The sequence below is a fragment of the Plecotus auritus genome (assembly GCF_963455305.1).
Source record: "Plecotus auritus genome assembly, chromosome: 10".
Lineage (NCBI taxonomy): Eukaryota > Metazoa > Chordata > Mammalia > Chiroptera > Vespertilionidae > Plecotus > Plecotus auritus.
In genome coordinates, this window is record NC_137785.1 from 26,783,877 (window position 1) to 26,810,162 (window position 26,286).

Below are 26,286 nucleotides of genomic sequence, written 5' to 3' on the forward strand. Positions count from 1 at the left end.
GATGTGTTAACCACTTCAAGAGTGATAAGCAGGGTGTGGGAATAGGAAATCAGCACCACAGACTTTAGGGATCTCTGCAGCTTGTGTGGGAGGTCGGTCAGGACCTGAGCAAGCAGGAGGTCCCGCAAGGAGGGGCCACAGCCCGGATTCGTCAGAGCTGCTGCGAAGCAGCTCAGGTTTTGGGAGAGTCATCACTCAAAGCAGGGGTGCACTTAGGACCCGGACCTTCCAGCTCTGCTGTGTGTTTGCTCTGTGCGTGAAAACCATTGGTGTTTTGTGACCAGTGAGTGTCCTGGACTTGAGTTGGTGGGTACTTTTATAGAAAAGCCCTCCTCTCTCCCCTCTTGCAGACGGCCGAGACCCTGCAGCCCACCCTGCAGCCCGAAATGCAGCTTGAGCAAGGAGCCATCCAGATCCAGTGATGTAGGACAGGCTGCTCGACCATGACAGGACCCAAGGTGGAGCCGTCGCCGCTCTCAGCGCCGGCTCCAGCCAACCACCCAGTTGTACACGCGCCTGGCCCCATGGCTTTGAATGGAGGTGACTGCACGTGTTCTGTTAAAGTGCATCTGGAGCCTCATCCACAGGGGAAAGTGTCCCAGTAAATAACAGATGACAACAGCCGCCAACCCTCCAGAAGACCCCTTCGTTTGAGTCCCACTGTTGGTATTTAGAGAAAGAGTAGGAAGCACAGTGTGGATTGCGTTAAGTTCACGCAGAAAATCAAGAACTTCGATATTTTTCTCTGTTTAAACAGCTTTTTTAATTTGCTATGGTGTTTATAACAAAAAAGAAAATTGAGAAAAAAAAAAGGAGTAGCAGAAGCCTTTTGCTGTGTGCTCTGTTCAGTGAAATGAAAATAGGTATTTGCAGAGACAACTAACATTTTGATGGAAATATTGCTTACCTACTTTTCTAGGGGGAAATGCTCTCAGCACTGTAATTAAGCATTTTTAATGAAATAAATGTATTTATGACCACAGCAGCTTTAATGTTATTTCCTTTGAAGAGGTGGTTTGCCGAGGCCAGCCTCTCTCCTGGTGGGTGCTCAGGGATCACCAACAGCCCTTTCCACTGTGCTGACAGTACTTGTGGGGTTCTTGCAAAGGGAGGGGTGTGGCTTATTCTGTCAGAACCCTGTAACGGGCCTGGAATGTCAGCTCCCCCATTATGCAGAGCACTGCCCAGTGGAGTGCCCCCTCTCAAACACAGGCGTCCCCGAGACAGTAGGAGCCTGCTTCAGTATTGCAGGTAACCCTGGCTGTCGCATGGTACGACCATTGCCAGCTCCAGAAAGTTACAGCTCCAGGGCTTCTTAGAGAAAGTCATGTCCAGAGGAGCCTGCCTCATCATCTAAAATTAAAAAACAAAGGCAGATTTTAAATGTCTAAGGAGTTCATTATAATCATGCCTAAGATTGTTGATTCACTAAATGTTTAAACCCATTAAACAAAAGTGAACACATACAAAAAAACAACAACACAAAAAACAAAGGCAGAGAAAACAGTTCCAAGCACAGAGGTGGTTTGTACTACATGTGATCAGCGTGTGGGGCCTGCTTCTCGCACACGGTTTTGGCAGTTACATTAGTGGGTTTTGTGAAATTCATAACAAAATCGTATTCACTGACTTGGACTATGACTGCTCAATGCTTTTTCTGGGAAGCATTCAAAGTTGCCATTCCAAGTAGTCCTGCCTCTTCCACCCTCCACCCCATGGGGGTTCCTGGGTGTCGTTTACACCAGAGCATGCTGGGGGGTGAAGGTGGGGGTAGGGACAGCGTGTCTAAATTTCATGCCTCTATGCATCCTCCAGGGATGGTCATGGTGAGATGAGGACTCAGAACCTCCCTGGATAGTCACCTGAGAGAGGAGATGGACATGAGAAAAAGACCAGTCATAATGCTGGAAGGAAAAGCTCTAATTTAACACGTATCTGGACTCCCAGATGGAGGGAATGGAGAGAACAGTAGAAATATAACATTTAAAGGATTCAGGAAGCAGAATAGATTCCAAGTAGAAATAAAAATAAATCAATGCCTGGACACACACAGAACATTAAAGACAAAAATAATTCTGAAAGCAGCCAGAGAGAAAGGTGAGACCACCTACAGTGGAACGAAGGAACCATAGCAAACTTTGCAACAACCACTGGACGTCTGAAGCAGAGGGTAGTACCAACGAGCATTGAGAGAAAAATATTATCTACACAGAATTGGGTCTGTAATGAAACTGTTGTTCAAGAACGCCGGTGACGATCATCATTTGATCCAGCAGTTCCACTCTGAGGTGTACATGCAGGAGAATTGAAACTGTATGTCCACATGTAAACTTGTATAAGAATATTCATAGCAGTACTATTCACAGTGGCCAGAACTGGGAGAGAACCAGGTGTCCATCAAAGGATGAATGGATAAAGAAAATGTGGTCTATCACCACAATGGAATATTATTCAGCCATAAACAGAAATTAAGCTGACACTATAACATGGATGAACATCAAAAACATCATTCTGAGTGAAAGAAGCCAGTTATAATAGCTGCATATTATGTGAAATGTTTGGAATAGACAAATGCATAGACAGAATGCAGTTTAGTGGTTGCCAGAGGCTGGGGGGAGGGAGAAATGGGGATATGGGGTTTATATTTGAGGCGATGAAAATGTTTGGGAATTAGTGGTAATGTTGCCACAACCATAAAATTACTAAAAGTCATTCAATTGCACACTAAGAAGGGTAAATTTTTGGTATATAAATTATATCTCAAAGCTACTAAGAATTGGACGACATTTAAAAAACCATTAATAAACAAAAATGAGGGTGTTACTTGCAGATGATTCCTCAAGAAAGGAAGTAGTAAGGAATTTTCTTCAAGAGGAGGAATGGATTCCAAGAGGAGGTTCTGAGCAAGAAGTAGTGGTGAACAACTAGAACAGTAAACACACAGATATGTCTAAGTGCTCTGTACAAACCGTCTCACAATGAAGTTGTCAAAAACAATAAAATATTGGAAAACATTACAATGTAAGTTGAGATGGCCTGGAAAGGAGTTAAATGGTTTACAAGCTCCCTTTTATTGCCCTGGAAAAAAGGAACAGGATACTGTACAATCTTAAGACATGAAACTCAGCTATCTGTGAAACATTTAAGAAACAGTATATAAACAGAGAGTGAGCAGTGGGGTATTTCCACTATGGGATCAAGGAACTTGACCTACTTGACGTGTAGAGCACACATTCTTCCATGTGCTTTTCGGAACTTGATCGAAGTTGGCCACAGGCCAGACCAGAGAGAAGGTCAGATAAGAAATCAAAATGGGAATTAGTGGTATGTTGCCATGACTCTATAAATTCTTTTTAAAATCCTCATCTGAGGATATGTTTATTAATTAATTTTTTTTTTTTTTTTTTTTTTTAGAGAGAGAGAAGAGAAGGGGTAGGGAGAGAGACGCAGGGAGAAACATTGATTGGTTGCCTCCTATACACCCCTAACAGGGAATCAAACCCAAAACCTAGGTATGTGCCCTGACCGGGAATCGAACCTACACCCTTTTGGTGTATGGGATGATGTTCCAGTCACCTGAGTCACCTGGCCAGGTTGGGAAGGTATTTTTAACCAACAATTAAATATGACAAGTTGACGTATAAAACTTATGGAATCCTTTGGTTGTATTTCCAGAGTGGGACTACTGGATCATAGGGCAGTTCTGTTTTGAACATCCAGACTGTTTTCCATTGTGGCCAGACCAATTTATAGTCCCTCCAACATTGCACAAGGGTTTTCTTAACTCCACATCCCCACCTGTCCTTATTATCTCTTGTATTCTTTATAATAGCCATTCTAACAGGTGTAAGGTGATACCTCATTGTGCTTTTGATTTCTCTGATGAATAGTGACTTTGAGTATTTTTTCGTATATCTGTTGGCCATGTTTGTCTTTGGGAAAGTGTTTATTCAGTTCTTCTGTTTATTTTTTAATTGGATTTTTTTTTTTTTGGCTATGGAGTTATATGACTTCCTTATTTATTTTGGATATTAACCTGTTGTCAGATGGCTGGCTTATAAATATTTTCTCCCATTCTGTAGGTTCATTTTCACTTCGTTGATTATTTCTTTTGCTTTGCACAATCTTTTTTGTTGTAGTCTCACTTGGTTGTTTTTGCTTTTGTTGCTTGTGCATTAGGTGTGACATCCAAAAAATTGTTGCCAAGACCAGTGTCAAAGATCTTTTTCTCTTTGTTTTCTTCTATGAGTTTATGTTTCAGGTCTCACATTTAAGTCTTTAATGTACTTCAGGTTTGTGAGTGTTGGTTTTTTTTTTAACCTTTTCCCTTGTATTTATTTAAAATCTTATTTTTTATTGTTGACAGTATTATACCAATGTCCCCCATCTCCCTTTTACCTAGCCCCCAACCCACCCCAGGCCTTCAACACACTATTGCCTGTGTCTCTGAGCTATGCTTATAAGTTCTTTAGTTAATCTCTTCCTGCCCCTCCCAACACCCTTTCCTCTGATATCTGTCAGTCTATTTCATGCATCCTGGACCTATTTTGTCTCTGGACCTATTTTGTTCATCAGTTTATTTTGTTCCTTAGATTCCACATGTAGGTGAGATCATGTGATATTTGTCTTTTTCTGACTGGCTTATTTCACTTAGCATAATAATATCGCGATCCATCCATGCTGTTGAAAAGGGTAAGAGCTCCTTCGTTTTTACAACTGCATAGTATTCCATTGTGTGAATGTACCACAGCTTTTTTATCCACTCATCTACTGATGGGCACATGGGCTGTTTCCAGATATTAGCTATTATAAATAACACTGCTATGAACATAGAGGTGCATATATTCTTTCTGATTGGTGTTTCAGGATTGTTAGGATATATTTCCAGAAGTGGGATCACTGGGTCAAATGACAGTTCCATTTTTAATTTTTGAGGAAACTCCATACTATGTTCCACAGTGGTTGTACCAGTCTGCATTCCCACCAGCAGTATATTAGGGTTCCCTTTTCTCTGCATTCTTGCTGGGACTTGTTTGTTGATTTACTGATGGTAGCCATTCTGGCAGGTGTGAGGTGATACCTCAGTATAGTTTTAATTTGCATCTCTCTGATGATGAGTGGCATTGAGCATTTTTTTCATATGTCTCTTGGCCATTTGTGTGTCCTCTTTGGATAAGTGTCTACTCAGATCCTTTGCCCATTTTTTAGTTGGCATGTTTGTCTTCCTTTTGTTGAGTTGTATGAGTTCTTTATATATTTTGGAAATTAACCCCTTATCAAATGTATCATTGGCAAATATGTCCTCCCATACAGGGGGTTACCTTTTCATTTTGAGGATGGTTTATTTTGCTGTGCAGAAGCTTTTTAGTTTGACATAGTCCCATTTGTTTATTTTTTCCTTTGTTTCTCTTGCCTTGGGAGATGTATTGGTGAAAATTTTGCTATGTGAGGTGTCTGAGATTTTACTGCCTATGTTTCTTCTAGGATTTTTATGGTTTCATGGTTTACAATTAAGTCTTTTGTCAATTTTGAGCTTATTCTTGTGTAAGGTGTAAGTTGGTAGTCTAGTTTCGTTTTTTTTTTTTTTTTTTTGCATATACCTGTCCAGTTTTCCCAGCACCATTTATTGAAGAAATTGTCTTTACTCCATTATATACTCCTGCCTCTTTTGTCAAATATTAATTGACCATAAAGGAGTAAGTTGATTTCTGGGGTCTCTGTTCTGTTCCATTGATCTATATGCCTGTTCTTGTGCCAGTGCCAGCCTGTTTTGATTACAATGGCTTTATAGTGACCCCTCCAACTTTATTCTTCTTTCTTAAGATTGCTGAGGCTATCTGGTGTCATTTTTGGTTCTATATAAACTTTTGTAATATTTGTTCTAGAGCTGTGAAATATGCTGATGGTATGTTAGTAAGGATTGTGTTGCATCTATAGATTGCTTTGGGTAGTGTGGACATTTTAATGATATTAATTCTTCCAATCTGTGGACACAGTATATGCTTCCACTTGTTTGTATCTTTCTTTATTTCTTTCTTAATGTTCTACAGTTTTTTCCAAGTACAAGTTTTTTAACTCCTTAGTTAAGTTTATTCCTGGATCTTGTCGAATGATTTTTCTGCATCTATGGTATGATCGTGTGATTAAAAAATGTTTTTTGTTAATCCTCACCTGAGGATGTGTGTGTGTGTGTGTGTGTGTGTTTTATTTATTTATTTTAATCCTCGCCCGAGGTTATTTTTTCTATTGATTTTCAAAGTGGAACGGAGGGAGGAAGGGGGTTGTGGGAAGGGGGTCGGGGAGAGAGAGAGAGAGAGAGAGAGAGAGAGAGAGAGAGAGAGAGAGAGAGAGAGAGAGAGAGAGAAACATTGACGTGAGAGAGTCACATCATAGGTTGCCTTCCCACTTGCCCATACTGGGGCTGGGGATCAAACCCACAACCGAGACACATGAAATTGAATCCGTGACCTCCAGTGCATGGGCTGATGCTCTACCCACTGAGCACACCAGCCAGTGCATGGGTGGGTCTCTTATAGCCAGCATATATATGGGTCATGTTTTCTTTTTCTTTTTTTTAATTTTTATTTTTTTTTAATAAATCTTTATTCAGATTATTACAATTGTTTCTCCTTTCTCCCCCCATAGCTCCCCTCCACCCAGTTCCCACCCCACCTTCTGCCCTTACCTCCCCCCCGCCACTGTCCTCATCCATAGGTGTATGATTTTTGTCCAGTCTCTTCATAAACCCTCCATACCCCTTTCCCCCTGAGAATTATCAGTCCACTCCCTTTCTATGCCCCTGATTCTATTATATTCACCAGATTATTCTGTTCCTCAGGTTTTTAATTCACCTGATTTTTAGTGTTGATAGATATGTATTTGTTGTTCATAATTTTTATCTTTACTTCTTTCTTCTTCCTCTTCTTTAAGAATACCTTTCAGCATTTCATGTAATACTGGTTTGGTGGTGATGAACTCCTTTAGCTTTTTCTTATCTGTGAAACTCTTTATCTGCCCTTCAATTCTGAATGATAGCTTTGCTGGGTAGAGTAATCTTGGTTGTAGGTTCTTGCTATTCATCACATTGAAAATTTCTTGCCACTCCCGTCTGGCCTGCATAGTTTCTGTTGAGAAATCAGCTGACAGTCGTATGGGTGCTCCCTTGTAGGTAATTAACTGTTTTTCTCTTGCTGCTTTTAATATTCTCTCTTTGTCTTTTGCTCTTGGCATTTTATTTTATTTTTTTAAATATATTTTATTGATATTTTACAGAGAGGAAGGGAGAGGGACAGAGAGCTAGAAACATCGATGAGAGAGAAACATCGATCAGCTGCCTCCTGCACACCTCCCACTGGGGATGTGCCTGCAACCAAGGTACATGCCCTTGACCGGAATCGAACCTGGGACCCTTCAGTCCGCAGGCCGACGCTCTATCCACCGAGCCAAACCGGTTTCGGCTGCTCTTGGCATTTTAATTATGATGTGTCTTGGTGTGGTCCTCTTTGGATTCCTTTTGTTTGGGGTTCTGTGTGCTTCCTGGACTTGTAAGTCTATTTCTTTCACCAGGTGGGGGAAGTTTTCTGTCATTATTTCTTCCAGTAGGTTTTCAGTATCTTGCTCTCTCTCTTCTTCTGGCACCCCATAATTCTGATGTTGGTACGCTTGAAGTTGTCCCAGAGTCTTCTTACATTATCTTCAACTTTTTTGGATTTTTTTTTGCTTTTTGCTTTTTCGGTTGAGTGTTTTTTGCTTCTTTGTATTTCAAATCTTTGACTTGATTCTTGTGTTCCTCTGGTCTGTTTTTGGGTCTCTGTATAATATTTTTTATTTCAGTCAGTGTATGTTTAATTTCTAGTTGGTCCTTTTTCATATCTTTGAGGGTCTCGTTATATTTATCGGCCTTTTCTAGGATATTCTTTAAAAGCCTTATAACTGTGGTTTTGAATTCTATATCCAGTGGTTTGTTTTCCTCCATTTCTTTTGTTTGTGATCTGTTTCTTTGATGCTGCATTTTCACTGCTTCCCTGAGTTGGTAGGGTAGATTTGTATGCTAGGTTTCCTATATGGCTCAGTGGGTCTGCCTCCCCAGTTAACCTGAGGTGGACACTCTTGGTGCACCCCTTTGTGGACTGTGTGTACAGCCTTGTTGTAATTAAGTCTTTATTGTTGTTGGTATCACTGGGAGGAATTGACCTCCAGGCCAGTTGGCTGTAAGGATCAGCTGTGTCTATGCTGAGAGAAGTTCAGTGCTGGAGACAGCCTTATAGGATTAGACTTGCCAAATTGCAATAGCCTCTGTGCTCAGCTTGGATGGGGTGGAGTCTCAGGGCGGAGCAGACAGTCTTGGCTTCCCGTCAGCCTTGCCCTTGAGCGCACGCGCGCGCCTTCAGACCTCTGCCTTCCCCGGCTCCCGAGTCTCCGCCCGAGAGTCCAGATTCCCCCCACAAGAGCGTGGGTCCCCAGGGGCTCGCCTGGAACTGGGGTTCAGTGCAGTCAGAACTGGGGCTCAGTGCAGTCAGGAGCTTCTGACTCCCTTCTACTAGAGAAAGCCTGTGGCAACCTCCGCAGCCTTTGTGCACACTGGCATGTGCACGCCCCCAGACCTCTGCCTTCCCCGGCTCCTGAGTCTCCGCCCGAGAGTCCAGATTCCCCCCGTAAGAGCGTGGGTCCCCAGGGGCTAGCCTGGAACTGGGGTTCAGTGCAGTCAGAACTGGGGTTCAGTGCGGTCAGGGGCTTCCTTCCCCCTTCCACTAGAGAAAGTCAGCCAGGCTCTCAGCCGCCCTTCCTCTCTGCGTGCACAAAGACCCTTTGCCGTACCTCCAATTCTCTGTGAGCTTTTCTCTTTCCTTCTAGTTGTAGAATTTTCACTCAGCCAGCTTTCCTGTGTTTCTGGATGGTGTCCATTCTGTCTTTTAGTTGTAGTTTTGAAATTGTTGTGCGAGGCAGCAGTTTAGGTGCTTACCTATGCCGCCATCTTGGTTTCTCCTCGGATCATGTTTTCTTATCTAGTCACTATGTTGTTTCGTTGAAGCATTTAATCCATTTATATTTAAGGTTATCATTGATAGGTATTTATTGCTATTTTTATTTTTTATGCCTATTCTCCTTTCTTTCTACATATATTTCTTCTTGCAACAGTCCCTTTAGCATTTCTTGCAATGCTGTTTTGGTGGTAACAAACTACTTTAGCCTTTTTTTTTCTTTTTTGGTCTGGGAAGCTTGTTATTTCACCTTCAATTTTGAATGATACTCTTGCTGAATAGAGTAGTCTTGGTTTCAGTAGTCTTGCTTATCATTACTTAGAATATTTCATGCCATTCCCTTCTGGCCTATAGTGTTTCTGTTGAGAAATCAGCTGACAGCCTTATGGGAACTCCCTTGTAGGTAACTGTTTCTTGCTGCCCTTAAGATTGTCTCTTGGTCTTTAAAGTTTTATCATTTTAATTATGATGTTTCTTGGTGCGGATCTCTTTGTGTTCATCTTGATTGGGATTCTCTGTACTTCCTGAACTTGTGTGACTTTTTTCTTTACCAGATTAGGGAAATTTTCTGTTGATATTTCTTTTAAACAGGTTCTCTATCCCTTGCTCACTTTCTTTTCCCTCTGGTATCTCTATGATGTAGATGTTGTTCTGTTTCATGTTGTCCCTAAGTTCCCTTAAACGAGTGGTTCTCAACCTTTCTAATGCCGCAACCCTTTAATACAGTTCCTCACGTTGTGGTGACCCCCAACCATAAAATTATTTTCGTTGCTACTTCATAACTGTAATTTTGCTACTGTTAATGAATCGTAATGTAAATATCTGTGTTTTCTGATGGTCTTAGACTCTACAGCAGCGGTTCTCAACCTGTGTGTCATGACCCACAGGTTGAGAACCGCTAGCAGGGTCGCCTAAGACCATCGGAAAACACAGATATTTACATTACGATTCATTAACAGTAGCAAAATTAGTTATGAAGTAGCAACGAAAATAATTTTATGGTTGGGGGTCACCACAACGTGAGGAACTGTATTAAAGGGTCGCGGCATTAGAAAGGTTGAGAACCACTGCCTTAAACTATCCTCATGCTTTTTAAGTGCTTTTTCTCTTCGTTGCTCTAATTTTTTTCTACATTGTCTTCCAAATCACTGGTTCCATCCTCTGCTTCATCCAGCCTACTTTAAATTCTTTCCAGTATATTCTTGATGTCAGATATAGTATTCTTCATTTCTGACTGGTTCTTATTCATGGTTTCTATGTCCCTTTTTATACTGATCTATTTCCCACTAAGTTCCTTATAGTTCTCACTTAGTTCTTTGGACATTTTTATAATCATTACTCTGAATTCTATGATGTATTGTTTTTTTTTTCTTTTTATTAATTTCTTTATTGATTAAGGTATCACATATTTGTCCTCATCCCCCCATTCCCATCCCAGACCCCTCCCCATGCATGCCCCCACTCCCCTGTTGTCCATTATCACTGGTTAGGCTTATATGTATGCATACAAGTCCTTTGGTTGATCTGTCTCTCTTACCCTCACTGTCCCCTACCTTCCCTCTGAGGTTTGACAGTCTGATTGATGCTTCCCTGCCTCTGGGTCTGTTTTTGTTCATCAGATAATGTTGTTCATTATTTCCCCTAGATGAGTGAGATCATGTGATACTAGAAATACACTTACAAGAACAGAAAATGAGACAAGCAATAATGGTTATGCTGAGAGGCAAATGAATCAGTCTGTAGTGAGTTTCTTTCTGGGCCAACAGTTCTTTTGAGTCCCAATTTCAATGTCTAACAGTTCCTTATGTGTACATGCTGCAGTGATATTTCAGTTCTGGATGGTGGACAAATGGTGGTAATGCAGGTCCGACCCTCTCTGGTTTGGTCCTGGGCAACCTGCAGCGATGCACAGCTGCTGACTGCTAGTATGGCAAGGCATCGTCAGCGTCTTCCATCTCTGGACTGTTTCTCTTCTGTCTTCATGGCTGGAGCAGTCCTGTCAATTCCTCTCTGTTGCAGGAACCCACATGGTCTTGGAGTTGTTTTCTGAAAATATACAAACATATTCTTGACCAAAAGTTAATGAAATCTTTTCTATACATTTGACTTGGGATCCTTTTTCTTTTCTTTTTTTTTTTTAAATTTAATAAATCTTTATTGTTCAGATTATTACAATTGTTTCTCCTTCTTCCCCCCATAGCTCCCCTCCACCCGGTTCCCACCCCACCCTTTGCCCTTACCTCCCCCCACACTGTCCTCATCCATAGGTGTACGATTTTTGTCCAGTCTTTTCCTGCACCCCCCATACCCTTTTCCCCCTGAGAATTATCAGTCCACTCCCTTTCTGTGCCCCTGATTCTATTATATTCACCAGTTTATTCTGTTCCTCAGATTTTTAATTCACTTGATTTTTAGGTTCACTTGTTGATAGATATGTATTTGTTGTTCATAATTTTTCTCTTTACTTTTTTCTTCTTCCTCTTCTTAAAGAATACCTTTCAGCATTTCATATAATTCTGGTTTGGTGGTGATGAACTCCTTTAGCTTTTTCTTATCTGTGAAGCTCTTTATCTGACCTTCCATTCTGAATAATAGCTTTGCTGGGTAGAGTAGTCTTGGTTGTAGGTTCTTGCTATTCATCACTTTGAATATTTCTTGCCACTCCCTTCTGGCCTGCATAGTTTCTGTTGAGAAATCAGCTGACAGTCGTATGGGTGCTCCCTTGTAGGTAATTAACTGTTTTTCTCTTGCTGCTTTTAATATTCTCTCTTTGTCTTTTGCTCTTGGCATTTTAATTATGATGTGTCTTGGTGTGGTCCTCTTTGGATTCCTTTTGTTTGGGGTTCTGTGCGCTTCCTGGACTTGTAAGTCTATTTCTTTCACCAGGTGGGGGAAGTTTTCTGTCATTATTTCTTCGAATAGGTTTTCAGTATCTTGCTCTCTCTCTTCTTCTGGCACCCCCATAATTCTGATGTTGGTACACTTGAAATTGTCCCAGAGGCTCCTTACACTATCTTCAACTTTTTGGATTCTTTTTTCTTTTTTTTTTCCTTTTTCGGTTGAGTTTTTTTTGCTTCTTTGTATTTCAAATCTTTGACTTGATTCTTGCGGTCCTCTAGTCTGCTTCCTTTTTCATTTTTTGCCCAAACGATTTCCTTTGGCTTGTTTTGACACCATGTGTGTTTTTCATGGGTGTCTTGCTGTTAGCATTACAAATGAAAGTTAATTTTCTAAAGTAAAAATTTTCTAGATGTAATTTATTAACAGGATATTTTTCCTTATATCTATGATATATTGTTTATCCCCATTTCATTTAGTTATTTTTCTGAAGATTCATTCCTCTTTTTCTTTCATTTGGGGATTTTTTTTTTTTTGTCTCCCTATTTTAGTTGTTTCTTTGTGTTTGTTTCTATGTATTAGAATTGCTATGACTCCCAGTCTTCGTGTGGTGGCCTTTTGTAGTAAATGTACTGTGGGACCCAGTGGTGTGATTTCCTTAAACTGCTGAGATGGATGTCTAGGAGTGTCTCATTTGTGGGTTATTTGGGCTCTTCTGTTATAATTGGGTCTTGATTGTTGTTGCCCCATTTGTGGGTGGGATCTCCTCTCAGGCTGGCTGACTGTCAGGCTCAACCCCAACCAGGTCGTGCAAACTATTCTACAGGTATGCTGGCTGGTGCAGACATATGTTTGGGGGAAGTTTGTCCCTACACTGTGGTCCTTTTCTGAGATTTTCCTGCTATCTGACTAAACCAGAATGATACAGATTGCCTCATGAACTGGAATTCTGACAGCCTAAGAGCTCAATATCCCAGGTCACAAATGATTAAGAGGACTGTACAGGCAATAGCTTTTCTATGATCTCTTTTCTGATGGCTGCACCTAAGCCATGGAAACTCAGAGCAACTTGCAGACTCTTCCAGGTGCCGCCTAGCTGGCCTAGTTTTCTAAAGCAGGGCCACAGCATTCCCTAAATATATTTTGTATTCATGAGGTAGTCTTGCAAATCCTTGCTCCGGACATAGTCCTCCAACTTCTGCACCAGTGTGCCTACCATGGCCGTGTTGGACCCAAGCCATCCAAGGTGCACTTGGTGCCCTCACCACCACTTCTCGGAGCCCTACAACACCCAACTGAGTCAGCGTTTTGTGAGTGGTTTTATAATAGGGGTCCAGTGTCATTCTTTTGCATGTGAATATCCAGTTTTTTCAGTATCATATATTGAAGAAGTTGTCTTTTCCCCATTGAATATTCTTGGTTCCCTTGTGAAATATTAGTTTGTATATGTTGTGTTTATTTCTGGGCTCTTGGTTTTGTTTCATTGTTCTATGAGTCTATTTTTATGCCAGTACCATACTGTTTTGATTACCATAACTTCGTAGCATAGTTTGCTACCAGGAATTGTGATATCTCCAGCATTGTTTTTTTTTTTCAAGATTGCTTTGGCTATTTTGGGTCTATTATGGTTCCATTGAGAATTTTAGGATTTTGTTTCTATTTCTGTAAAATGCCATTAGAATTTTGATAGGGATTGCATTGAATCTGTAGATGGCTTTGGTTAGTATGGTCATTTTAAACAATATTTGTTTCATAGACATGGCATATCTTTCCATTTATTTCTCTTTCATAAATGTCTTAAACTTTTCAGTATAGAAATCTTTCACCTCCTTGAAAGACTTGGTTAAATTTATTCCTAAGTATTTTATTATTTTTATGCTATTATAAATGAAATTGTTTTATTTATTTCTGTTTCAGATAGTTTGTTGTTAGTGTATAGAAATGCAACTGATTTTTATATGTTGGTTTTGTATCCTGCAAATGTACTGAATTTGTTTATTTATGTTACAGTTTGGGGGGGGGGAACTTTAGGATTTTCTCTATAGACCATATCATATATAAACAGACAGTTTAACTTCTTCCTTTCTGATTAGGATGCCTTTTCTTTTTCTTGCCTGATTGCTCTGACAAGGATGTCCAGTATCATGCTGAATAGAAGTGGCAAGAGTGGGCACTCTAGTCTTGTTCCTGATCTTAGAGGAAATGCTTTCAACCTTTCACCGTTGAGTATGATGTTAGCTTTGAGTTTGTCATATATGCTTTTATTATATTGAAGTATGTTCCTTCTACATTGTATTTGTTGAGAGTTTTCATCATGAAGGATATTGTATTTTGTCAAATGCTTCTGCATCTATTGAGATGATCATATGATATTTATTTTTCATTCTATTAATGTGGTATATCACATTCATTGATTTGCATATGTTGAATCATCTTTGCATCCTAGGGACAAATCCCACTTGATCATGGTGTATCATCATATTAATGTGCTGTTGAATTTGGTTTGCTTGTATTTTATTGAGAATTTTTGCATCTTTTTTCATCAGGAATATCGACTTGTAATTTTCTTTTAATCTTTATTGTTGAAAGTATTAAATAGGTCCTCCTTCCCCCCCCCCCCCCCCCATTAGCCTCTTCCAGCCCTTTCCCATCCCTCCCTTCCCCCAGGCCCTCACCACCCCATTGTGTGTGTCCAGGGGTTATGCATATGTGCATATAAGTGACTTGTAGTTTTCTTGTAGTGTCCTCATCTGGCTTTGGTATCAGAGTAATGCTGGCTTTGTAAAATGAGTTTGGGAGTATTTCCTTCTCTTTAATTTGTTGGAAGAGTTTGAGAAGGATTGGTCTTAATTGTTCTTTAAATGTTTGGTATAATTCACCAGTGAAGCCATCTGGTCTTGGGCTTCTCTGTGTTGGGAGGTTTCTGATTAATGTTTACTATCCTTACTCATTCGTGGTCCCTTCAGATTTTCTACTTCTTCTTTTAAAAAAAAGTTTTTATTGATTTCTGAGAGAGGAAGGGAGAAGGAGAGAGAGAAATAGAAAAATCATTGCTGAGAGAGAATCATTGATTGGCTGCCACCTGCACTCCTCCTATTGGTGATTGAACCTGCAACCTGAGCATGTGCCCTGACCAGGAATTGAACTGTGACCTCCTGGTTCTTCATGAGTTGATGCTCAACCACTGAGCCATATTGGCTGGGCTATTTCTTCTTGATTCAGTCTTGTTTCTAGGAATTTTCCAACCATTTCTTCTAGTTCATTTTTTTTTTTTTGGTGTATGATTGTTCGTAGTCATCTCTTATGATCCTTTGTATTTCTTTTGAATCAGTTGTAATGTTTTCTCTCATTTATGATTATATGTATTTGTGTCTTCTCTTTTTCTTAGTCTAGCTAAAGGTTTGCCAGTTATGTCTTTCATTTCAGAAACCAGCACTATGAGCAATATATACATTTACATTTGTTATATCCTCTTGCTGAGTTAACCCCCTTATCCTATATAATAAAAGCCTAATATGCTAAGTGTCCAGTTTTCTGGTCAGCCGTTCAACCAATCAAGGCGTAATATGCTAATGATATACTAAGGCCGCTCAACCACTCGCTATGACATGCACTGACCACCAGGGGCAGATGCTTCAACCAGTAGATTAGCTTGCTGCTGGGGTCCGGCTGACAGGGACTGAGCAAGACGGGCCAGACACACCCTGGAGCCCTCCCGTGGTACCTCCTTGGCTGGCCAACCTCCCCGCATCCCTCCCCGGCCCCGATCGTGCACCGGTGGGGACCCTTGGCCTGGCCTGTGCCCTCTCGCAATCTGGGACCCCTCGTGGGATGTTGGAGAGCCAGTTTTGGCCCAACCCTGCTCAATGAAGGAGCTGTCCCCTGGTGGTCAGTGTGCTCCCACAGGGGGAGTGCTGCTCAGCCAGAAGCCAGGCTCACAGCTAGAGAGCGCAGCAAGGTGGCAGGAGCCTCTGCCACCTCCACGGCAGCACTAAGGATGTCAGACTGTCAGCTGGGAGTGGGCCTAAGCCATCAGTCAGACATCCCTTGAGGGCTCCTGGACTGTAAGAGGGTGCAGGCCTGGCTGAGGGACCCTCCTCCCCCACCACCCTGAGTGCAAGAATTTCGTGCACCAGGCCTCTAGTCTATAATAATATAAGCGTAATATGCTAATTAGACCGGATGTCCTTCCAGACAATCTTGATGAAGCCAGGGCTGCAAGGGAAGCCCAGGTGCTGGTGGCTGGAGGGAAGCCCAGGTCCTGGGTGCCAGAGGGAAGTCAGTGCCGGCAGCCAGGGGAAAGAAGGCCTACCCTTGCATGAATTTCGTGCATCGGGCGAATGACCTTTGTCTCTTGTTACAGTTTTTGACTTAAAGTCCATGCTACCCCTGCTGTCTTTTCTTTTCCATTTTCATTACATATATTTTCCATCCTTTCCTTTTGAGCCTATGTATCCTTAAAGCTAAAATGAGTCTCTTTGTAGACAGCATACAATTGAGGTGCTTTTTTTTTAATCCATTCAGCCACTTGATGCCTTTTTTTTTTTTTTTTTTTTTTTTTTTAGATTTTACTTGTTTACATTTAAAGTAATTATTGATACGTAAGACTTAATAATGCCATGGTATTGTTTTGGGCTATTTTATTGTTTCTTTTTTCTTCCTCTTTCGCTATCTCCTTTTGTGAATTGATGATTTTTCTCTAGTGGTATGTTTTGATTCTCTTCTTTTTTTAAAAAAAAAATATTTTTATTGATTTTAGAGAGGAAAGGAGAGAGAGAGAGATAGAAACATCAATGATGAGAGAGAATCATTGATTGGTTGCCTCTTGCATGCTCCCTACTGGGGATCGAGCCTGCAACCCAGGCATGTGCCCTTGACCGGAACCGAACCTGGGACCCTTCGGTCCACAGGCCGACACTATCCAGTGAGCCAAACCAGCTAGGGCTGATTCTTTTCTTTTGATCTTTTGTGTAACTTCTGTAGGTTTTTGCTTTGTGGTTACCATGAGACTTACATAAAACATCTTATAAATATAATAGTCTTTTCAAAGCTGATAACCACTTGGATCTCATACAAAAACCTTACTACACTTTTATTTCCTTGCTCTCAATTTTTTTGTTTTTAATGCTGCTGTTTACATCATTTTATATTCTGTATCCATTAACAAATTATTGCAACTTTACTTATTTTTAATAAATTTGTCTTTTAATTTTTACACCAGAGTTAAGTGATTAAAACACCATTGTATTAGAGTGTTAGAGTATTCTGAATTTGACCATATACTTACCTTTACCAGTGTAAAATTTTTATTTTCATCTATTTTTTATGTTACTGTTTAGTGTCCTTTTATTTCAGCTTGAAGAATTGCTTTAGCATTTCTTATAAGACAGGTCTAGTGGTAATGAACTCCCTCTATTTTTATTTGCTTAGGAAAGCCTTTATCTCTCTTCCATATCTGAAGGACAACTTTGCCAGGTGTTCTTCCAGCAGCTTCTTTCTTTCAGCACTTTGAATAATACATCACCCGACTCTCCTGGCCTCCATAGTTTCAGCTGAGAAATGTACTTATAGCCTTCTGGAGGCTCCCTTGTATGTGAGAATTTATTTCCTCTTGTTCCTTTTAAAACTCTATCTTTGATTTTAGGCAGTTTTATTATAATGTGTCCTGCTGAAAATCATTTTGGGTTGAAATTTGGCAGAGTGGGCAGAATAAATGAGCTTTATGAACTTGGAGATCTAAATCTCTCCCCAGATATGAGAAGTTCTTAGCCACTGTTTTTTTAAATAAGCTCTCTGCCCCTTTCTCCCTCCTCCTTCTGGTACTTGCATAATATCTAGTATTTTTTCTTTTAATGATATCCCATAATTCATTTAGGCTTTCTTCACTCCTTTTCTTCTTGCTCCTCTTTCTGGATGATTCAAATGGCCTATCGTCTAGTTCACTAATTCTTCTGCTTATCCAGTCTGCTATTGAAGCACTCTCTCAGATTCTTCATTTCAGACATCTTATTTAACTCTAATATTTCTGTAAGTTGTTTAAAAAAAAACACACACATTTTTTGTTTCTTTATTGAACTTGTCATTTTGTTCATTTTCCTAATTTTGTTTAATTAGCTGTCTGTGTGTTTTTTTAGTTCACTGAATTCCTTTAAAAGCTTATTCTGAATTCTTTTCAGATATTTCATAGATCTGCATTTCTTGGAGTCAGTCATTAGAGTTTTTATTAGCTTGCTTTTGTGGTATCATTTTTCTTTGAGATTATTCATGATTCTTCAAATGTTGCACATTTTGAAGAAGTAGGCACCTCTTCCAGTCTTCACAGACTGACTGTGGCAGGGAAAGTCCTACACCACTTAGCCCATCCAGGAACCTGAGTGGAGTTCTTGGGTAGGCCACCCTGGTGCCTGGGTCAGCAGGTGAGCAGGTCTGGTGCTTGGGTCCACAGGGTGGGGCCTGGTACCTAGGCCCACTGGGACAAACCTGGCACCTATCACCCTGGAGTCCATGATGAAGTTGGATACTCTTCTTTGTGGAGGGTGTCTCTCTGTGCTGGGGTGCCTGGGCCTGGGGGGAGGGGTGACAACATGAAACTGTCTTTTTTACCCTCTTCAATGTGTCTTTTCTTATCTGGGTTTAACCCAGGAACTGTAATCTCTCACATGGAATCTTTCACTCTTCTGAAGGTATTTTCATGCATGGATAGCTGTTCAAATTAATGTTTCTGGGAGGGGATGAGCACCAGAAACTCCTATTCTGCCATTTTGCTGAGGTCACTCTTCATAGTGCCTATCTTTAAGTAATCTTAACCTATAATTTAAAATCTTGTCGCATGAAAAACTCCAGGCTCAGAAGACTTCACTGAAGTTAAATGTTTCAGATGTTTATGAAAGAACAGCAATCTGTTATAAACTCTTCCACAGAACAACAAAAAAGAGGTTCGTGTCCCATCTTGTTTTATGAAGCAATATAACCTTGACATCAAAACTTGAGAAGTATGTTACAAAGAAAAGAGAGAGAAAGTAAGTTATAGGACAGTGTTTCTCTTGAAAATCCCAGACAATCCTAAGCAAAGTATGAGCAAGCGGATTCAGTGATATTGCGTGATGATATGTCATGGACAAGTTGGGTTGGCTTCAGGAATTCAAGTTTTGTGTATTATTTTAAAAAAGTAATAAATGTGTTCATCTCATCAACAAAGAAACTACATAATCATCTCAATAAATGAAGAAAAATCATTTGTACAACTCCACACCCATTCATGATTAAGAGAGCTGTTAGCAAACCAGGAATGGAAAGGAACTTCCCTAATCTGATCAAACAAGAAATCTGTGACAAACATCCCACATAACTGTGAAATAGCAAAAGTTTGTCCCTGAGGTGGGACTGAGCCAAGGATGGCTGCCCAGCGCCACTTCTGTTTGGCACTGCACCACAGAACCTAGCCAGAAAAGAAAGGTATACGATTTGAAAAGCCAAGAATGAAACTCATTTTTTTTTTTTTTGCAGATGATATGGTTATTTAAAAGAAAAGCCAAAGAAATCCAAAAGCAAAATATTAAAAGCAGTGAGTGAATTTTGCAAGATTGCTAGACTCATGCTCAACATAGACCAATCAATTATATTCCTAAATATCAGAAACAAACAATAATGATCATTTATAAATTTTATTTATGATAACCTTCCAGACACTTCCACATAGAAATAATCTAACAAAAGATACCTGAGACAGAAAGTGGTGAAATATTATTGAAGAAAAGTGAAGAAAACCTAAGAAATGGAAGTGTAGGGCATGTTTGTGGATTGCAAGCCTTAATATTGTAAAAAGGTCAGTTCTTCCCTAAATGGTGGGTTCAGTGCTATTCCAACTGAAATTCAAGCACCGATTTTTGTGGAAATTGACACACTTAGTCTGTAATGTATTTGAAAAATACAAAAGGCCAAGACTAGTGAAGACGGTGTTGAAGACTGACGTGCTCCCAGAAAGCAAAGCAGTGTTAGTGTGAGAATCATTCTGTCCAGAGGGCAATGGGCAGGATACGGAGCCTGAAAACAGACCCCCTCATACAGCTTTCTGGTGGACGATCCAGGAGACACTGCAGCTCAGTGAGGAAGGGCACTGTTGTTAATAAGTGGCTCCAGATCAACTAGATATTCATAAAGGAAACAATTATGAATCCCCTTCTCACAACTTACACAAAATCAGTTTCAGAGCAAACTGTGAAAGGAAACAAAATTTTTAGGAGAAACTAAGATTTCTTCATGGCCTTGAGTTAGCAAAGGTGTTTTAAACTGAATACTGACTATAGACCTGGCCAGCTTTGCTCAGTGGCTGGAGTACAGGCCCACAGACTGAAGGGTTGCAGGTTCAATTCCTAGTCCCAGTCGGGGCGTGAGCAGGAAGCAACCAATCGATGTATCTCTCTCACGTAGGTGTTTCTCTCTCTTTTCCCCCTCCTCCCTCCCCCCTCCCTTCTGCTCTCTCTCAAAAAAATCAATGGAAAAAATAACCTCACTCCTCAGATGAGGATTAAAAAAAAAAAAAAACTGACTGTAAAGGAAAAGAATGACAAATTGGCTTTCATGCCAATTGAGAACTTTGGTTCATCAGAGACAGCATTAGTAAAAGAGGACAGAAAATCAAGCCAGAGTGGGATGGATATTTGCTATCCTTTTAGCCAAAAAAAAGAACTTATTTATGAGAAGTGATCAGGTTTTTATTTCCTGTAAGGTAATAAAGACACACACCTCCATGTGTAGATGGACCAAGCACAGGGGTGCTGCTAGGAAGCCCGCAAAAGAAGGAATGGAGATGGAGGAGGAAAAGCTGTCCTGATCATTTTCAGAAATGAGGATTATAACTCTTACTCGTTTGTTACTGCTGAATTATTTAATGGTTAATTAATTTTTGTCCCCACACTTCACCTCCTAAAAAGGCGAAAGGCATGAACACATGAACAGACATGTAACACAAAAAGATCTCCAAATGGCCAATAAATATCTGAAAAGGTGGCTCAACCTCACTGATCAAATCAAAACCACCATGAGGCACTTTCAGAATGGCTAAGATTTAAAAGACTAACGATACTGAGGTAGGTGAACTCCGGGGCCTCCTATGCCATAGGGCAGGGTGGGAATTGATAAAATTCCACTGAGGAAACAGTGAGGTGCCTTCTGCCGGAGTGAGCACATGCACATGATCGGCCTCCTGGGCTCTGTCCAAAAGAACACGGCACGTGTGCTTCTGAAGACATGCCAGGACGGCCCCAGCAGTGGATTGTGAGCCCCAACGGGAAATCCTCAGATACCCATCACTAGCAGAATGAGCAACTCTTTTTTGTTGTTGTTGTTACGCCTTACCAGATATTTTGATATTTTTTCCATTAATTTTTTAGAGTGGAAGGAGGGAGGAGAGAGAAAGAGAGGGAGAGAGAGGGGGAGAGAGAGAGAGAGAGAGAAGCATCAATGCGAGAGAGACACATTGATTGGTTGCTCTCTCACGTGCCCCAAGGGGGCTGGGGACAAACCTGCAACCCAGGTACGTGCCCTTGACTGGGAATCAAACCTGTGACTCTTTGGTGCATGGGCCGGTGCTCTAACCACTGAGCAACCAGCCAGGGCAGAAAGGACAACTCTTCATGGTCAACTCATTCCACGGGATACGGAACAGCCATGGAAGTGAACAAACACATTGTCGCTCCCGCAGTTACACTGATAAGTTGCATGTGCATAGTGTGGGAAGAGGACACTGTTCTAGCCCCCCAGGGAGGAAGAGCCTGGCGTCCTTGTGTTTTTGAGGGCACACACATTGTAAGAAGGAGTGCTATGCTTGCTGCTATGGTTGCAACTTATCTCTGTCATTCTTCAATTTAAACTTTTTTTTTTAATAAAACACACACTCAAAAGGGAAAAGTTTGCCATCAGCAGACAAGCACTAAAAGAACTTTAAAGACTATACTTTTGTCAAAGGGAAAGTGATCCTAGATGGAAGACCTGAAATGTGGAAGGAAAGGAGAGCAGAGAAAGTGGTAAATGTGTGCGTAGTCTAAAAACTGAATCTATAAGGAAAATAATGTCTTATGGGGCTTAAAAAACTAGGATTAACATATGATGAAAGGAGTGAGAGAAAAATCTCAAGGAAAGCTAGACTATTGCCGATTTGGCCCAAGACAGTGGGCAATGTCTGTGGCTGGTGTCGCAGCTCGCTGGGCAGAATAATTCCAGTTTCCCAGTCAGTTGTCATGTGATCATCAGATAGATCATCCTCAGGACACCCAGAGAGCAGTAGCTAAGCATTCACCGAGTCTGGTATCTGTGATTTTGTATTGCTTTTCTTGAAAAGATCCTCCCAAATTACATAAGCTGTAGGCCCCACAAAACCTGAATTTGTCCTCCATCTTGTCACCAACTCCCTGTTTTCTCAGAGAGAAAGATTGGGAGAGCTGGGTGGCGGGAGGGCCCAAGGAGAAGGGACACCGAAGTGGACTGGAGTGTGGGCAGAGGTCTGATTATCAGCTTGGTTCCTGTGCGCCACCCCTGCTCACAAGCCACGCATCACCACTGCCTGACCCCTAAGTGGATCTGAACCCCAAAGCTGGGGCCCCTTTTTGGGGGGGACAAGCAGCAGTCTCTCTCCTGGACAGGCCCGTGCTGCCCTCTTGGCCCTGCCTGCCATGGGAAATGGACCCAGAAGGCCTCCTGGAGATCCTTGCCCAGCACTCGCCTGCCCATGGGCTGGGCTGGCTTAAATATCGCTTTCAGATAGCTCTATTTGACCATGTCCTTCCAGCCCTGCTCGGGCCACCAGGCTGTCAGGAGGAGGTGAGCCGTGAGGCCTTGCTCCCTCGCTGCCCCGGCTGCTGACTGCTCCCTGTGAGGCCCTCTGGGTGTGATCACACAGGGGCCCCTGGCTCCCAGCCAGGTTGAGTGGGTGTGGGTCAAGGCTTCTCCATGGACTCCCAGGCTCTCTTTGCTGGGCCCGGGGGGGCAGCATACCTCAGGGAGGACCTCATGCTGGCCACAGGCCTGGGGCAGCCCTGGAACCCCCTGAGCCCCCTGGCTTATCACAGCCAACCAGCTCCCCTCACTCGCTTCCTTCCAGCCTTCACCTCGTCTGTGATTGGGGGTTCTCAAGAATGATCTCAGTGCTGTGGGCGTAGCTGACTCAGGCTGTGGGCTACTGATGACAAGGAAAGCCTGTGTTTGGGCTCTACTGGAGTTTATCACAAACCCTGCAGATAGACTTCTTGTGTCCCCAATAAAGTTTGCTTTCTTCTCATGCTTCTCTCGCCAGCCAGCCGGGACCAGGCCCCCAGAGGCCCTGGGGACTTGCCTGGATGCCTAGCGCTCCCAGGCCCCAGCCCCCACCGCCTCCCCACTCAGCTGGTGGAGTCATTTTGCCAATAAGCCACAGAGCTGGAGCTTTGCGGGTAACTGTGGACAAGGGTGGGCTCTCTTCCTCCCATAGGACATTGGTCAGTATCTGAAGACATTTTTGTTTGTCACATTGGGGAGGGGATGCAACTAGCACCTACTGGGTGGAGGCAGGGCCTGCTGGTACAGGAGTTGGTGTGAGGAAAAGGAAGGGAGGGAGGGAGGGGGGATGCACTAAAGGCCCCCATTTCGCTCTAGCTGGTTTGGCTCAGTGGATAGAGCATTGGCCTGCGGACTGAAGGGTCCCTGGTTCGATTCTGGTCAAGGGCACATGCCCACTAGGGGGATGTGCAGGAGGCAGCTGATCAATGATTCTCTCTCATCATTGATGTTTCTATCTCTCCTCGCTCCCTCTCTGAAATCAATAAAAACATCCTATCTAATAAAGAGGGAATATGCTAATTGACCATCACTCCATCACAAAGATGGTTGCACCCACAGCTGAGGCCAAGTTCCCTTAAGGAGCCGTAACGAGCAATCAGCAGGGACCTGAGGCTATGCCCTCCCCCGCCCCGTGGGGCTTGACAGAGGACCTCAGGCCATGCCCCCCACCCAGCAGGGCTTGACAGGGGACCTCAGGCCACACCCCCCGCCCCAGTGCAAGGCCAGGGGACCTGAGGCCACGCCCCCAGCCTGGCGGGGCTTGACGGGGGACCTCAAGGTGCACTTCCTGTCCTGGTGCTGGGCTAGGGGACCTCAGTTTCCCCCCCCCCGCCCCAACGCCAGGCCGGGGGACCTCAGGCCGCACCCCCCACCCAGTGGGGCTTGACAGGGGATCTCAAGCGGTGCCCCCGACCTGGCAGGGCTTGATGGAGGACCTCAAGGCATACCCCCCACCCCGGTCTGGGCTGGGGGACCTCAGGCCATGCCCCCCATCCTGGCGCTGGGCCAGGGAACCTGAGGCAATGCCCCCTGCCTGGCAGGGATTGACAAGGGTGGGACTGGCTGGGTCTGGATCTAGCCCAAGTGTGGGCAAACTTTTTGACTCGAGGGCCACAATGGGTTCTTAAACTGGACCGGAGGGCCGGAACAAAAGCATGGATGGAGTGTTTGTGTGAACTAATATAAATTCAAAGTAAAGGAGCGGAGGGGAGACCAAGAGAACCAGATAGAACAGCCGGATCTGGCCCGCGGGCCGTAGTTTGCCCACGGCTGATCTAGCCCAATGAGTGGCGGGGTGGCTGGGTCTGGGTCTCACACGATTTTGAGGTGCATGTGGGTGGACAGGGACTTGACTCTGGGTCCCATGGTGTGCCCCAGACTCTGACAGGAGGAAGGTTTTCATACACATTTTACTAATTTTCTTTCATCTCTGACACTTCTATTATAGAGAAAGGGCAAATAGCAATATTAAATTATTTCCTCTAATTAATCCCCTTTTAATGTGCAAGAATTTCATGCACCAGATCACTAGTATTTAATAAAATAAAATAAAGGCCTCCATTTTCCCCGCAAGGCCAGACATCCTCAGGGCCCAGCTGGCTTCCCATCCTTATGTGGGGGTGACAGTAGAGTAACATAAAAGTGCAGAGGGGAGAAGTATGTGGAGGGACACCCTGGCTCAAGGGGTGTTCTCACGCTGGCATCTGTAACGCAGCATTTACTGGAGGCGTGGGCAATGGATGGACTGGGTCAGGGACCTCCTGTGGATGCTCAGGGTGCAAGGAACATGCCTGTCCCTTGGGGCCTTGCTCAGACCCATGGCCCTAGGGGTTCCTCTTCAATGACCCCTCCCTGTTATGTCCTCATCATCCCCCCAGCCCTGGGCCCTCCTCTGGGGTGAAACTCCAGGCAGCAGAATGTGTGACATACAGTGTGTGTGTGTGTGGGGGGGGGGGAACGGGGTGTTGCTCACATCAGGAGAGGCAGCGGAGAAATGAGCAGAGGTGAGGAGTGGAAGGACCAGTCTTCACACCCAGGGACATGTGGATGAGACAGCAGCTCCATGCAAAGGCAAAGGAGTGCCCTGCAGAGAGCGCTGCCAGTGTGCAGGAAATGTGGCGTAGGGTAGGGGCCAGCCATGATCTCCACAGCCCAGCACGTGTCCCCTACAGACACAGGCCTTCCACAAGCTTCAGTGTGAGCCAGAATCAGAAAGAGACACAGTCCATCTGAGCCCATCCCAGCCTGGCTGGGGAACAGAGGGGTCCCTCTGTGCTTGGCACGGGATTGTCACACAGAGCTTCGTCCCACCTTCTTTAGTCTGTGCAGCTTTCTCATCTGTTCCCACGTGCTCCACCTTGGCACTTGGCTGGTTTCACACCAGGTCTGGTGTCTCCTGGAGATGAGATTCCAGTTGGGTAGGAATGGCAGGAAGTGGAGCTATGCCTCTCTATGTGTCCAGGTGGGATGGGGTAAATTTTTAATTTGTCTCATTACTGGCCATGTGAACATTGATTGTTTAATTAATATGATGTCTGCCAGGCCCCTCCCCTGCAAGGTTACTTTCCCTCTTTATTATAAATAAGTATTTTGTAGAAAAGTACTTGAAAACTATATAAATATCTCATGCTTCCTCAAACTTTCACTTGTTTGTCTATTTGTCTGAGTATGAACTCATGAATTACAATTTTTTTCAACAGGGTGTAATCTGTTGCTCTCAGTACGCCCCGTCCAGCTGGCTCTCCGGGCATTGACAGTGCCCAGGCTCCTGATGGCTTCCCAGCCATCTGATGTGTCAAGATGTTCCAGAAGCATCTGGTATTTTTCCTGCCCAGACTGGAATCGGCTGTCTCTCCAAGGAATCCTGGTCACTGTTAGAGGAAGATGGTATTTAGAAACCACAATCTGGGTGCTGGGGGTGCTCCTGCTCCTGGGTGTCCAGATTCAGCCCTCCCAGTGAACAGAACAGGGCATGAGTGTGAGCGTGAGTGTGAGCGTGAGTGTGTGTGTGTGTGTGTGTGTGAGTCCACACTCACACAAATGTACACCCGCACAAATGCATTCACTCGCTCACACACTCTATCCATCTTTATTTGCCAGTGAGTTTCCCCAGTCAGCCACTGGCTGGCTTCCTTCCCTTGTCAAGTGGTCTGTG

The 26,286-nt window shown here is 43.1% G+C and overlaps 1 protein-coding gene across 6 annotated transcripts in view; it reads left to right on the forward strand.

Annotated features, from left to right (window-relative positions):
* BANP (BTG3 associated nuclear protein) overlaps positions 1-26,025 on the forward strand; it is a 160,710-nt gene extending 134,685 nt beyond the window's left edge. For 3 of the 6 annotated variants that reach the window (XM_080643795.1, XM_080643794.1, XM_080643798.1), the window contains one exon: positions 351-981. In XM_080643795.1, coding sequence (XP_080499921.1) covers positions 351-422 — 72 coding nt within the window. In that variant the 3' untranslated portion in view covers positions 423-981. Of the gene's footprint in view, positions 1-350; positions 984-25,831 lie in introns of those variants that run through there. The other 3 variants (XM_080643796.1, XM_080643799.1, XM_080643797.1) reach the window with 2 other exon arrangements.
* Positions 26,026-26,286: the final 261 nt, after the last annotated feature.